Source organism: Typha angustifolia, chromosome 10 (genome assembly GCF_048772165.1).
Source record: "Typha angustifolia cultivar Huaian chromosome 10, ASM4877216v1, whole genome shotgun sequence".
NCBI classification, from domain to species: Eukaryota; Viridiplantae; Streptophyta; class Magnoliopsida; order Poales; family Typhaceae; genus Typha; species Typha angustifolia.
The window spans coordinates 9,914,564-9,926,875 of record NC_133248.1 but is presented as its reverse complement, the minus strand read 5'-3'; the positions used below and the strand labels follow the sequence as shown (position 1 = coordinate 9,926,875).

Genomic DNA, 12,312 nt, shown 5'->3' with positions numbered 1-12,312 from the left:
TATCTATGGTTGGATTCAGAATTTACCTTCTAACACACTCATAGATTTTGGATTCAGATTTCATCTTTTAACACACTCTAAGCTAATAAGATTTAAAATTGACACTGTGTTAGACAATCAGCTGATCCAAAAGTTTAAACCATAGAGAACAGAATAGATGTGATGTTTAAGATTGCCCAAAGGAAAAGGTTGTCTTCCGAAAACCTATTCATTGAGAAGTACACCAACATCTCATACTAAACAAAGCATTAATAATGCTTGTGGAAAAGGATAGGCATATCCATTGCACTCAACCATGCAATATCACAGCATTCAGCTAGTGCAATGCTCGTGAAGAAGGAATCTTCCCATTCCCCTTTGCTATTCACGCTTTTAATTTTCAACAAAAGAGGAAATCTAACTAAGCAAATGCATATATAGAAATTTTACAAATAATAGAGCCATACTCCAGTATCATCTGAATGACAAACAATGAAGGACAATATAATCATTTAATGTTGGTCTGTTCCACAACAGCTTCAGCTCTTTGAGAAGAAATTAGGCACCATTATCTCAAGAAGTCCCTTGGGGTTGTCCACGTGGACCCAGTGACCAGACCTTGGAAGAACATGAAGTGAAACTTTCCCCTCTTCAGATGTTTCTCCCTTCCTGGAGAGAGCCTCAAGTTTCTGAAGAACATGTGGATGCCATCTGTCACTATTCTCTGCTTGTACAATTGCAACCTCCAACCCTTTTGGGGGTTGCTCCAGCACGGACCAGTAGCTCCTATCCCTGTGTTCATAATTCGAACAAAATGCACATATGTTAGGAGAGAGAAAATCACGAAGGGGAGAAAGTTGGAAGGGTAATCTTATAAAGCTGTAATCCTACCTATATGAGTTGAACATCTCAATAGCGGCATTTAAGTCGAAAGCCCATGTAACGTGTTCACCAGCCTTCTTTAAGTTGCTGCCAATCCATTCTGAAAGCGGCTTGGAAAACCCGAGACTGAGCATGTGGTCCACAACCCATCTGATTTTGGATAATACTGATAATGAGTATAGAGCTAGAATTCCTTTCCAAGTCTGAAGTGTTTAACCAAGTGCACTTTATAAGCGGTTACTCCTATATTTAATCATTTGTGGAGGGCATTATTCTCCTTATACACAAAACCAAGTGGAGTATTATCATTCTTGTACCTTGAACTACATAAGTAGAAAAATGTACTTGGTAGGGTACATATACAGGACATCAGAAATGGGCACAACTGGGTAATCCCGGGGTTTCTTATTTGAGGATATTGACAATTAAATGATACATTTGTATAGAATCATGTCAACAATAGGAGGAGATGAATAATAGAAAACAAAAGTATATCAGCTGGTGGTATCACTGCTTAATTGAAATCTTTTCATATCTGAGACATGCAGAGTCTTGTTGTATAAGAACATGGTAGATCGTAAGCTTAGGGGCATAATTTTCATCATCAGAGATAATTGAATTTCCCAGATTCAAACATACAACAGGCACTGGAAAGTACAAATTCATAAAAATCTTGTTGAATTTTGCTAAATAGTGATCATAGATGTTCAAAAGAAAAATGAAGAACTTCTGTTTGATAATTTCACTGTACTCCAAATGGATGCTCAAGGTTTCTCAACCTATTCCCTGTGAGCATTTATTTCCTCATCTGTTATTCCTGATCAAATTTACTTGATCCATTATGTATGAGATTCTATTTTTATCCCATCTCATCATTTTGTTTATTTTTGCATTCTAGCACATGAAGGTGAAGTCAGATTGTAACATATATAAGTTTCCGGGTTATGAGGCCTCAGTGATTCCCCGAACTGAAAAAGAAAGAGAGTACAGGAGAGAAGAGAGTACTTGCGTGATGGAAGCGGTGAAGGAAGACCCTTTAGAGTGTGCAAAACTTTTTCCACTTCGCCATCACTGTCATCTGAATTTACTTCCCCAGGGACGGAGTCCAACACCCAAAGCTGCTCTGCATCAAAGAGAGATTAGAACTTATCAGATAAGAATAAGATGAAAGATATGCCAGAACAACAGCATTAGCGATTTCATATATGGAGTTGTAGCCAATGGATTATTGACAAATATGAGAAACCAACACAGAAAAATCAACTTCTCTATTTGGATATGTAACAATGTAAGAAAAATCATCAAACTCAATGCAGATTCCCTAGATCCCCAAATAGTGAGGAAGAAATGTCCGGTTGTTGTCAATTTATAACTCGATGGAGATAGCCAAAATAAAGCTACAAAAGTAGTCACATAATCTATCACTTCAATAGTTGGCATTGGAAAAGTTGAATTAATCTCGTCTCGAACAGTTAGGAACAAAAGTAACATAAAAGCTTGAAATATCTCAATCATAGCACTTTGATCACTGAACCTTAAATCTATGATATGGCGATGTATATTACATTTGAATAGCAAGAAACTAACACCAAACCAACTGTAAATAAAACGGGTATGATAACTTCTGGAATACCAACAATTAGGCTGCATGGAGGACGATATGAACTACCTGTTTAGGCAACACAGCCGATTCCCCATAATCCCCACGAGCGCAACTCGCCGCAAAATCTAACGCAACCTTTCCACCCATGGAATGACCGATTACAACATCCGGCCACGCCCAATCTTTGGACTTCACCAGGTTAGCCAAATCCTTCGCTGCATTCACCATGTCATGGGGAGGCCCAAGCCCTTTAATCCCAGCTGACCTCCCATGATTCCTCAAATCCACAAGAACCATCCTCCATTCTGATCATAAAACTCACAAAGTTACGACCTTTAGAAGAAAGTAACGAAAAGAACAAGATGGATTTAGCTAGTACCATCAGAGGGATAACGTTTCTGGAGCTCCGAAGCGAGGCTGCGAGAAAAGGTTCGCCAATTCCGGCCGGATCCGAGAAGGCCGTGGAGGACGAAGGCAGTGGAATTGAAGGGCTTATCCGAGGATAAGTTCTCCTCGTAGGCTAGGGTTTCCAACGACTGCGATTGCTGGTGGAGAGGAGACGATGGAGATCTCGAGAGGAGGTGCCATGGCGAGGAGAGTGAGGAGAATAGAAGAGGAGATCGGAGAGACGAGGGTCTCAGTGTTCTCCCCATGTTACCTTATGACGCGAATATCAACACAGTGTGTGGATTTCATTCAGAGGAACACATACAATATAAACCGATGCTGATGGAGAATAGCGATCTCTGCCGACTACAGCTGATATTACCCAGAAGTCGGCAGCGAGATGCTGATGGATTAAACTAGAGCGAATTAATTAGTATATGCTTTCTAAAACTCTAAATAAAAATGACAGCTGTGGGATTTGAACCCACGCCCTTTCGGACCAGAGCCTAAATCTGGCGCCTTAGACCACTCGGCCAAACTGTCTTATATTGCTATTAAATTAACCAAATCAATATAATCAAATCATTGAAATCAGGAAAAATATAAAGTAACACACACAAAAGAACGAGAACAAGCACAACAAAGAACTCCAACTCTGATGTCCGTCTCCATCGTGTGAACCATCCCATAACAACATAGAATCCTTGTTGCATTCATTCCTTTCTTTCCCTTCTCTATCTTCAGCTAACCTCATATGTGACATGAAGTGAGGGAAGACTCGTTCGTACGCCTTCTCTCCGATAAGAAGATCCGAATGTCCGAATCCTTCCACGACCAGCCTCTTGTGATGAAGGTCAGGGTGGTGCAATGTCATATACTTGTTTGCAAGGAACGATGTCTCAGGTGTTACTAGGAGAGTCCTACCACCAGAAATGTACAATGTAGGTATAGGCATTCTCTCAGGGTGGATCAAGTAGTTGTTTCGACCTTTGGAGTCAACAATGAAACCTGTGGTGCAAATTTTCCTGAGGTGAGGGAACGCTGACAGGGGAAGTCTAGGTAAGTTTTGCTTGATTAACCATTGATGTACTGCTTCGCTCACGTTCTCGTGCCAGAATGCGTTTCCAAATATACCCGAGAAGAGCTCGCACTCGTTCAGTCTGCAACGCTCGGGGCGGGGGATTTGTCGAACGATGAACTTTATAATTCTGTGTCCTAAACTGTCCTTTGGATCATTCGATAGTGATAGTATTCTATTCTTTTGCAGTAATGCCATGGAGACCTGCAATATAGTTGTTTGGATTCATATTTGGTATTTTGGAGGGAAACCAGGACTGACCAACATGGATGGAGTTAAGCATGAGAAATGAAGATGAGACTTACAGGGATTAGAGGGAGCCTCATCTTAAATAAAGCTAAATTTGTCAACTTGAAGTACATCGAGGTATTGGTGCAGGAGAGGGATGCTATGTGGACTGCAGAGATGTGACCTCCTAGGAGTGCAATATGAATTGCCAAGCCTCCAACACAATGTGCAATGACATGAATTTTAGTCCCTGGGGCATGTAATTCCAGGATTCTTGCAATAGCTATAGCCAACAAAGAAGCATTTAGCTCTAACTTTATACAATTGGCCATAAGAGTATAAACTAAGATAATAGGTTTTTACCTGCGGGTATGTCAAATCTTCCAATATCTTCTAATGTGAAGTTATTTGAGGCATGCGAAGGATGAAACCTTGGTTGAAGAAGCCATGTCTCATGTCCTTCTTCCAATAAATTTCTAATTAAATCTCTTGGTTCGGTTGGCAGGTAGTAGCTCTCCGAGTGCCCATTAAGCAGAAGAACTGGATAAAGCTTTCTCTGTTCATAACGCCTACATTGAATTGAATTGTTGTTCCACTGTTGGCAACTGATGATATACCCATCTTCTACAATTTTAGCAGAGAAATGCACTAGTTAAAGCAAGAAGAATAGCGATAGTATAAAGATGAATGTCACCAGGAGTTTTGGCTCACCTGTTTTTAGTTCATGAAAGATGCTTTGTGGATAAGGATCTTGAATTGTTGTATCCATCCTTGTGATATCTATTGTTCTTTCCCTAGGTACTTGGAGGATGTATGTTCTCCAAAGGCTTTGCAAGAGAAGGCATAAAAATGTACCTCTGTTTTTCCCTTTCAAGCTAATCAAACTTTTTAGAAGCTCAAAAAATGATATGTGAAGCTCACCCTTAAGATCCACCAATTCTTCATCAGCTGAAAGTTTAGGCTCATTGTAGCAATTTCTAGCCAGCGTTTTAAAAGTAACTTGCAAAGTTGTAGACTCCCTCCAAGCATTGACAGCCAGAAGGTAAGGATTCATAACCTTCTTTCCCTCAAGAATGTACCTGATTCATCATGAAACTATTGGCTAGATGGCCTCAAAAAAGTCATATAAAATAACAAGAATGAAAAGAAAACAGAAAAGTGATCTATTAAGTCGTTTGATATCAGTACCTTGAACCAGAGACTGCAGCTAGGACTAGTTGATAGTGCATGTATTGTGTATATGGAGTTCTACTGTCTACTTTGCACATGTCTACTTCTCCATCAACGATATAGAGTTTATCTTTGCTAATGGCTTGGAATGTGACAAATCCGCCCACCCTTCCTTTAAGGAGAGGACTTGGCTCTCTGAAATCCGAATTCTTCTGTGCAAAATCTCTTTGGCTAGATGAATTCATCTTCACGACAAGGTCAGCTGAACAAGGCATCCCTCCAATAAAACCTTTCATAGTTTCTTTTACCATGACTTCTTCACCTTTCCTCATCGTTAAGTACTCACTAGAAGATCGCATTCCGGTCTTTGACTGTTCATTCATTAATAAGGAGGTTTCTGGTTCAATGTGCTTGCAAGAACGTCTTGTCTCTTGTATTAAATCTTGAGCTTTGAACCTCATGACATCTTGAATTATGTGCCTACTAACATGCTCAGCAACGGCAGCAATTGTAAGGCATGGATTGATACCAACTGAGCAAGGAATTATAGAGGCATCACATATGTATAGTCCTTCATGAACTGCAAGTTCATGATTAGAACTTGGGTCATAAACTTGACCTTTGGAGTTACAGACCCCAACTGAAGGACTTGAAGCTGCATTACACCCTCCTAGGAGGTGAACAGAAGTGCTTCGGTACCTGGACATGAATAAAATGCCTCCGAGTTTCTTCGTGAGCTTCTGAAGTGCCTGAATCTTTTTAGGAAGAAGAGGATCATGAGGAGGAAAGATGGATATATTTTCTCTTTTCTTATCTAAGGTAATCCTCCCATTGCACTCATCATATCCCATTACATTGAACACCACTGCTTGGCTAGAATTTAATCCCATCAAATGCTTTAACTTATCTATTAACCCGTGGAAGAACCAGTAATTCGTAGGCCATCCGTATGTCGTGATCCCTTTAAAAAGAAGGTAAGGATAACTTGTTGGAAGAACTCCACTCTGCATAAATATCAGCAAATGTAATTTTGCAAATAGAACAGTTTAGTCCTAACTTGGAAGAATTTATTAGATTCATGTGCATCAAGATAAGACAAAACTCCATAAGAACAAGGTAGGTCTTAGACCTGGATTGTGTATCCCAAAGATGAAGTGTAGGATGAAGATATTGCTGGTCCCGGCCTATTCTCAAATGGAACATTTGAGAACTGCTTCTTGGTTACTCCATGGGAATTTAGAGGTGCCTGGCTTCCAGCAAGATAAGCCACATTATTCCCATTGCAACTGAACCCAAACCCTAGCCTCTCAGAAAGCTTTAGTCCCCTTCTTTCCGAATGGAACAGTATCTCCACTGTGCCTAGCACTCCGGCTGTAGGAAAAGTAATGATTCATGCGATTTTTCATGTGGTTGGAATGAAGAATTAGCTACCTGCAATTAATTCTTACCTGCAAGAACTACAAAATCTGCAGAGATATATTCAAGATTGTCAAAGTATACCCTCCATCGTCGCCGCTGTTGTTTTCTGCCGTTAATTCCGTCCAGGTTTTCAAGAACATATAGTACTTGGCGTTCTGTCTTCACTATACATCCAGCCTGCGCAAGAAGCATACGACACACTAGTATTAACAGTACTTTCCAAGCATCATGAGCTGAAAGGATTTAAGATTCTGCATGAAAGAAACAGCATGCCTGAATAGCTGAAGCAATGTAATTCTTGTCAGTAGAACACTTTGCGTTGTAAGGACATCCAGATAGACAATTACCACAAGCCAGGCAATTCCCCATCTGTTGCAATCCTGTTGACTTGGAGGATTCATCCTGACCAAAATTTATACTAAGGTTAATTGAGTCAGGTGTATAGTCTTCAATCTCATCTCTGACTACTTGTTTCATGACTCGAGCATTAGAGAACTCAATCGGAACGCGCTGTGCTCCTAACATTCTTGAAGCAGTGGATTGAAAAATATCCCAGTCATCATTCCATTCCTTAAGCCACTTTGGGTCCCTTCTTGTTCGAATCGGAGTCGGTACTAACACTCCCCCATTCACAAGAGACCCTCCTCCAAGTCCACAAGCCACAGCAACCAAGGAATCATCTTGTTCATGTATCTATGAATTCCATTCAATTAACTTGTTATTATAAGCATCCAAGAGAGCGCCATTTAAGAAATCAGGTTTCTTTTAGTAGTAACAGCTGTATTTTTTGAAAACTTTTAAATATCAAGAGTCATCGTAAGCTATTCATGATGATTAGTAAAGAATAATCTATGCACGGGTACACAACATATTAGCTGATGAATAACCTGAAACAATGCATTCTTTGCGCCGACGTTGAACCCCCATTTCCTCGAATCCATTCTCACCGCCGACATGATGCTGTAGCTGTCTGTTGGAAAGTCCTCTGCCTCCCATCGCCGTCCTTTCTCAATCAGGCATGTCTTTATGCCCGCCATCGACAGCCGGCATGCGGCCACCGAACCGCCATATCCAGAACCAACGACAATGGTGTCATAGCTCTCATGGCCTTCTTCCATATATATAAAGTCTAGCTCAGGTATTTTGCAAACTCACGGAACAGGAAATAGGAATCTCTTAGACAAGGAAGAGAACCTGCATGTATATTTTCTGAGATGAACCGTCTAATTCTAATACTTCACTCCTCACAAATACTGTCCGAAAAGCTTAAATAGAAAGTTTTTCGTCGTCTAAAGAACTAGTTTGAATAAGAAAAGTTCAAAGAGAAGAAAAAAAAAAAAAACTATCGCCGTATTTCCTAGCAGCGTGATTGACTTGCAATCCTCCAGCTATTCTTCCAACGATGCAAGCGTAATCAATAACTTTGACTAGGACTCTTTCTTGGAATTAAAGTACCCTAGCATTCAGTTAGCTGGTTGCTATCAGTAAGGATTTCAGAGAATCCCACAAGTTTTTATTTTTATTTTTTTAGAGTCCAACAAGTTATTCAAGAGAAATTTGCATACTTTGCCGTTTACACTCTATGTTTTTATTATTTACAAATCAAGTCCATTTTTTTAAACACCTAGATTAGACTTGCACAAACACTGACACATTTTGGACGCACAGCAGAAAAGAAAATATTCGGTTATGTAGAAAAAAATTTCCTAAAATTATTAAAATGCCATTACTTACTTCCTCTTCCTTTGTCTCTTTTGCGACACAACCGGAACGACGATCGGATCATCGCTCCCTGGCCGGGGCACCACCGGACCTCACCTTCCTCGTCCTCAAGATCCCGGGCCGGGGCACCGCTCTGCCATCCTCATCTCCCCCGTCCTCTCCGAGACCTTCCGCCTCGGCCTCCCAAACGTCAGGTGGTTCGTTATGGGCGACGACGACACGGTCCTCATCCCGGTGGCGCCACCACCTGCTCACTAAGCTCCCTTCCGTCGCCTCTCCCTCTGGCTTCTCCATCATAGCCCAAGGCCAACCACCTGACTAGGTCTTTGGCCTCGCCCTCTGCAGCGGCGATGTCTTTCCCTCCCGGTGCAAATCCTGCCTCTCTGTCGACGGCATTAACAACTCCCGGGTTCTACCAGTACGATGTCTACGACAACCTCTTCGTCGTCCACTTGGTTGTGCCACTCGTCTCACTCCACCATCTCGGCATGATGCAGTTTGTGTTCCCGTTGGTGCCGTCGCGCGCCGACACCTCTGCGCTCGATCCGGATGACTTCCTCGACGTTTTTGGTGGCACGCCACTCACCAGTCACCCCCCTCTGCCGACGGTTCTCCGCCGAGATCCAAACCCCTCCTGCGGCGTCACTCTACGAAGAGGTCTTCGGCTTGATGGCGGTGCTAATCATAGATGGTGACAGAAGTCGGCGGATCTCGCCGGAGTTTCGAATCTTAAAGAGGGAGGTGGGGATGATTAGGGAGGAGAGTCTTTATAATAATGATATATTCAGATCAGACGGTGGAGGAGTTGAGTTCAGTATAGGTTAGCTATAATAAGTGCTAAGTATAACTTTGTTGAAATTATCTTTATAATCTTATTTAGTATAGTTAATTTAATTTAGAAGTTTAATTAAGTCTAGTTAATGAATGTAACAGTAGATTTTTTTTTCTAACACACACATAATAAAATATGTGGCTAGATTTATAAATAATGAAATTAGAGGGTGTAAACCGTGAGATGCATAAATCACTTGAGATAACCAATAGCAGGATAAGTTTTTAAGAATCCCTTAATATGAGCTGTGACATACTACTCCGCCTTAAAATTCTTTTCGATGGTATAGAGACGTGATAAATTCGTGTCCACTTGTCACAAAAATTTGTATATTTTAATCCATTTCAACGTCACCGTGAGCATATCAATAATTTCCTTGTTACAAGAAAGAGTACTTGAAAGAGCAATGTCGATGTTGACCACCACAAAAGTCTTGGCAAAGACTTCTTTAGTTGAGGCTCCTTTTGACTTCCACCAATGGAGAAAGGAAGAGAGCCACCTCTGTGGCCAAATCGTGGGCAAGATGAGCAAGAACGTTGGCGGTATCAAATAGAATAGAGTAAGGAGCAGCTTTGCAGCAGCCATTAAGTCTTGAAGAGGCGAGGGTGGGAGAGAACACAATGCAGTGGGAAGGCTAAAGCCACACATAAGAAGGGAATGGATAATTCCAAATCATGAATATTTCTGATATCATTACGTACAGAACTTGACATCCAAATTGTTTATGCATATAAACATATTTCCTTTACTTAAATAATTTCCACTATTTAACTAATCAATCACATTAAGATCAGCAAATAAATAGGTAACATAAGAACACAAAAGAACAACAGTAAGCAGAACAAAGAACTCTAAGTCTGATATCCTCCATCTCCATCGTGTGAACCATCCCATAACAACACAGAATCCTTGTTCCAATTGTTCCTTTCTTTCCCTTCTTTATCTTCAGCTAACCTCATATGTGACATGAAGTGAGGGAAGACTCCTTCATACACCTGGATGGTGTATCCCAAAGAAGAAGTGTAGGATGAAGATATGGCTGGGCCAGGCCTATTCTCAAATGACACCTTTGAGAATTGCTTCTTGGTTAGTCCACAGGCATTTAGAGGTGCCTGACTTCCAGCAAGATAAGCCACATTGTTTCCATTGCAACTGAACCCAAATCCTAGCTTCTCAGAAAGTTTTAGTCCCCTTCTTTCGGAATGGAACTGTATCTCCGCGGTGCCCAATACTCCGGCTGTTGGAAAAATAATGATTCATTTTTCATGTGGTTGGCATGAAGAATTAGTTATCTACAATCAATCGTTACCTGAAAGAACAACAAAATCTGCAGAGATGTATTCAAGATTGTCAAAGTACACTCTCCATCGTCGCCGAAGTTTTTTGTTGGTACTCGTGCTCTTCATCAATTTCATCCATGTTTTTAAGAACATAAAGTGATTGGCATTCTGTCTTCACTCTACATCAAGCCTGCATAAGAAGCATACTACATACTAGTATTGACAATAATTTCCAAGCATCATGAGCTGAAAGGATTTAAGATTCTGCACGAAAGAAAAAGCATGCCTGAATAGCTGAAGCTATGTAATTCTTGTCGGTGGAACACTTCGCATTGTAAGGACATCCAGATAGACAATTACCACAAGCCTGACAATTCCCCATCTGTTGCAATCCTGTTGACTTGGAGGTTTCATCCTGACCAAAATTAATACTAAGCTTAATCGAGTCAGGTATATAGTCTTCAATCTCATCTCTGACTACTTGTTCCATGACTCGAGCATTGGGAAACTCGATTGGAACACGATGTGCTCCTAACATTCTTGAAGCAGTGGATTGACAAATATCCCAATCATCATTCCATTCCTTAGGCCACTTTGGGTCTCTTCTTGTTCGGATCGGAGCAGGTGTTAACACTCCCGCATTCACAAGAGACCCTCCTCCAAGTCCACAAGCCACAGCAACCAAGGAATCATCTTGTTCATGTATCTATAAATTCCAATCAAACCAAATTGTTATTCTAAACATCAAGAGAGTGGAATTTATGAAATGAGGTTTCTTTTAGTCTTAACTATCGAGAGTCATTGTAAGTTATTCCTGATGATTAGTAAGAAGACTTTATGCGTAGCTAAACACTTCTAAGCTGATGAATCACCTGAAACAATGCATTCTTTGCGCCGACGTTGAACCCCCATTTCCTCGAATCCGTTCTCACCGCCGACATGATGTTGTAGCTATCTGTTGGAAAGTCCTCTGCCTCCCATCTCCGTCCTTTCTCAATCAGGCATGTCTTTATGCCTGCCATCGACAGCCGGCACGCCGCCACCGAACCGCCATACCCAGACCCAACGACAATGGTGTCATAGCTCTCATGGCCGTTTTCAACTGAACCACATTTATCTCTTCTTCTCTCCATATATATTAAGCCTAGCTCAGATATTTTACTAATTCGCAGAATAGGATATGAGAATCTCTAAGACAAGGGAGAGAACCTAGGTGCATATTCCCTGAGATGAACTCAGCTGAGAAATTATTCTGTAAGGATTTCAGAGAATAAGATATCTCGGATTCTTCGGGATTCCCAAATGGGCAGCTCCTTGTTTTAACTGAGAATCCGAGGTTGGGTGTGAAATCAGACTTCTTGCTATTGTCGAAGTCTTTGCATGAGACAAAGATGATGCAGAGATTCCAATTATTTCTTTGAATCTTATGTGAATTATTATTGCAACCTAGTGCATGGTCATTAGTACGGACGTAGAGATTCCAAACAAAGGCTTCTTGGATCATGCAAAAATTCTTATATTTCCTGATTATCTTTCAGAGACGAGAGTAGTCTGACGATTTCTCTAGACTTCCAATCCTTCAGAGACATAAAATCCATTCCATGGTAAAGATCAAAGTAAGTACTAAAGAATCACTTAAAGATGACCAAGGCCAGGATGAGCTTGTACTTTGTACGACATACTATTCCACCTTATGATTATTTTCTATGGTATATATATATCAGGATTCCGG

At 40.9% G+C, this 12,312-nt stretch overlaps 3 protein-coding genes and 1 non-coding gene across 6 annotated transcripts; all 4 read right to left on the bottom strand.

The window, feature by feature from the left end:
- Window positions 1-391: 391 nt before the first annotated feature.
- Window positions 392-3,254, bottom strand: LOC140769125 (uncharacterized). The gene is made up of 5 exons (XM_073109692.1): window positions 2,844-3,254; window positions 2,531-2,769; window positions 1,867-1,979; window positions 871-1,011; window positions 392-771 (listed from the first exon to the last, which is right to left on the bottom strand). Exons 1-5 carry the CDS (start codon window positions 3,115-3,117, stop codon window positions 519-521), a joined length of 1,020 nt encoding a protein of 339 aa, XP_072965793.1. The 5' UTR covers window positions 3,118-3,254; the 3' UTR covers window positions 392-518.
- Window positions 3,255-3,303: 49 nt separating this feature from the next.
- On the bottom strand, window positions 3,304-9,269 carry LOC140769124 (uncharacterized). 3 transcript variants are annotated; one of them, XM_073109689.1, is made up of 10 exons: window positions 8,481-9,269; window positions 7,634-7,940; window positions 7,020-7,439; window positions 6,776-6,923; window positions 6,457-6,698; window positions 5,346-6,331; window positions 4,869-5,236; window positions 4,521-4,781; window positions 4,235-4,440; window positions 3,304-4,133 (listed from the first exon to the last, which is right to left on the bottom strand). In XM_073109689.1, exons 2-10 carry the CDS (start codon window positions 7,862-7,864, stop codon window positions 3,429-3,431), a joined length of 3,567 nt encoding a protein of 1,188 aa, XP_072965790.1. In that variant the 5' UTR covers window positions 7,865-7,940; window positions 8,481-9,269; the 3' UTR covers window positions 3,304-3,428. The 3 variants fall into 3 exon arrangements, with proteins under 3 accessions (XP_072965790.1, XP_072965789.1, XP_072965791.1); XM_073109688.1 differs by having other exon boundaries at window positions 7,634-7,854; XM_073109690.1 differs by lacking the exon at window positions 7,634-7,940 and having other exon boundaries at window positions 8,481-9,267.
- TRNAL-UAG (transfer RNA leucine (anticodon UAG)) lies at window positions 3,315-3,394 on the bottom strand. The gene has a single exon. It is a non-coding gene; the product is annotated as a tRNA-Leu (tRNA).
- An 848-nt stretch (window positions 9,270-10,117) lies between the features above and the next one.
- On the bottom strand, window positions 10,118-12,217 carry LOC140768726 (uncharacterized). Its single transcript, XM_073109113.1, has 3 exons — window positions 11,453-12,217; window positions 10,610-11,286; window positions 10,118-10,537 (listed from the first exon to the last, which is right to left on the bottom strand). Exons 1-2 carry the CDS (start codon window positions 11,711-11,713, stop codon window positions 10,837-10,839), a joined length of 711 nt encoding a protein of 236 aa, XP_072965214.1. The 5' UTR covers window positions 11,714-12,217; the 3' UTR covers window positions 10,118-10,537; window positions 10,610-10,836.
- Between the last annotated feature and the right edge of the window lie 95 nt (window positions 12,218-12,312).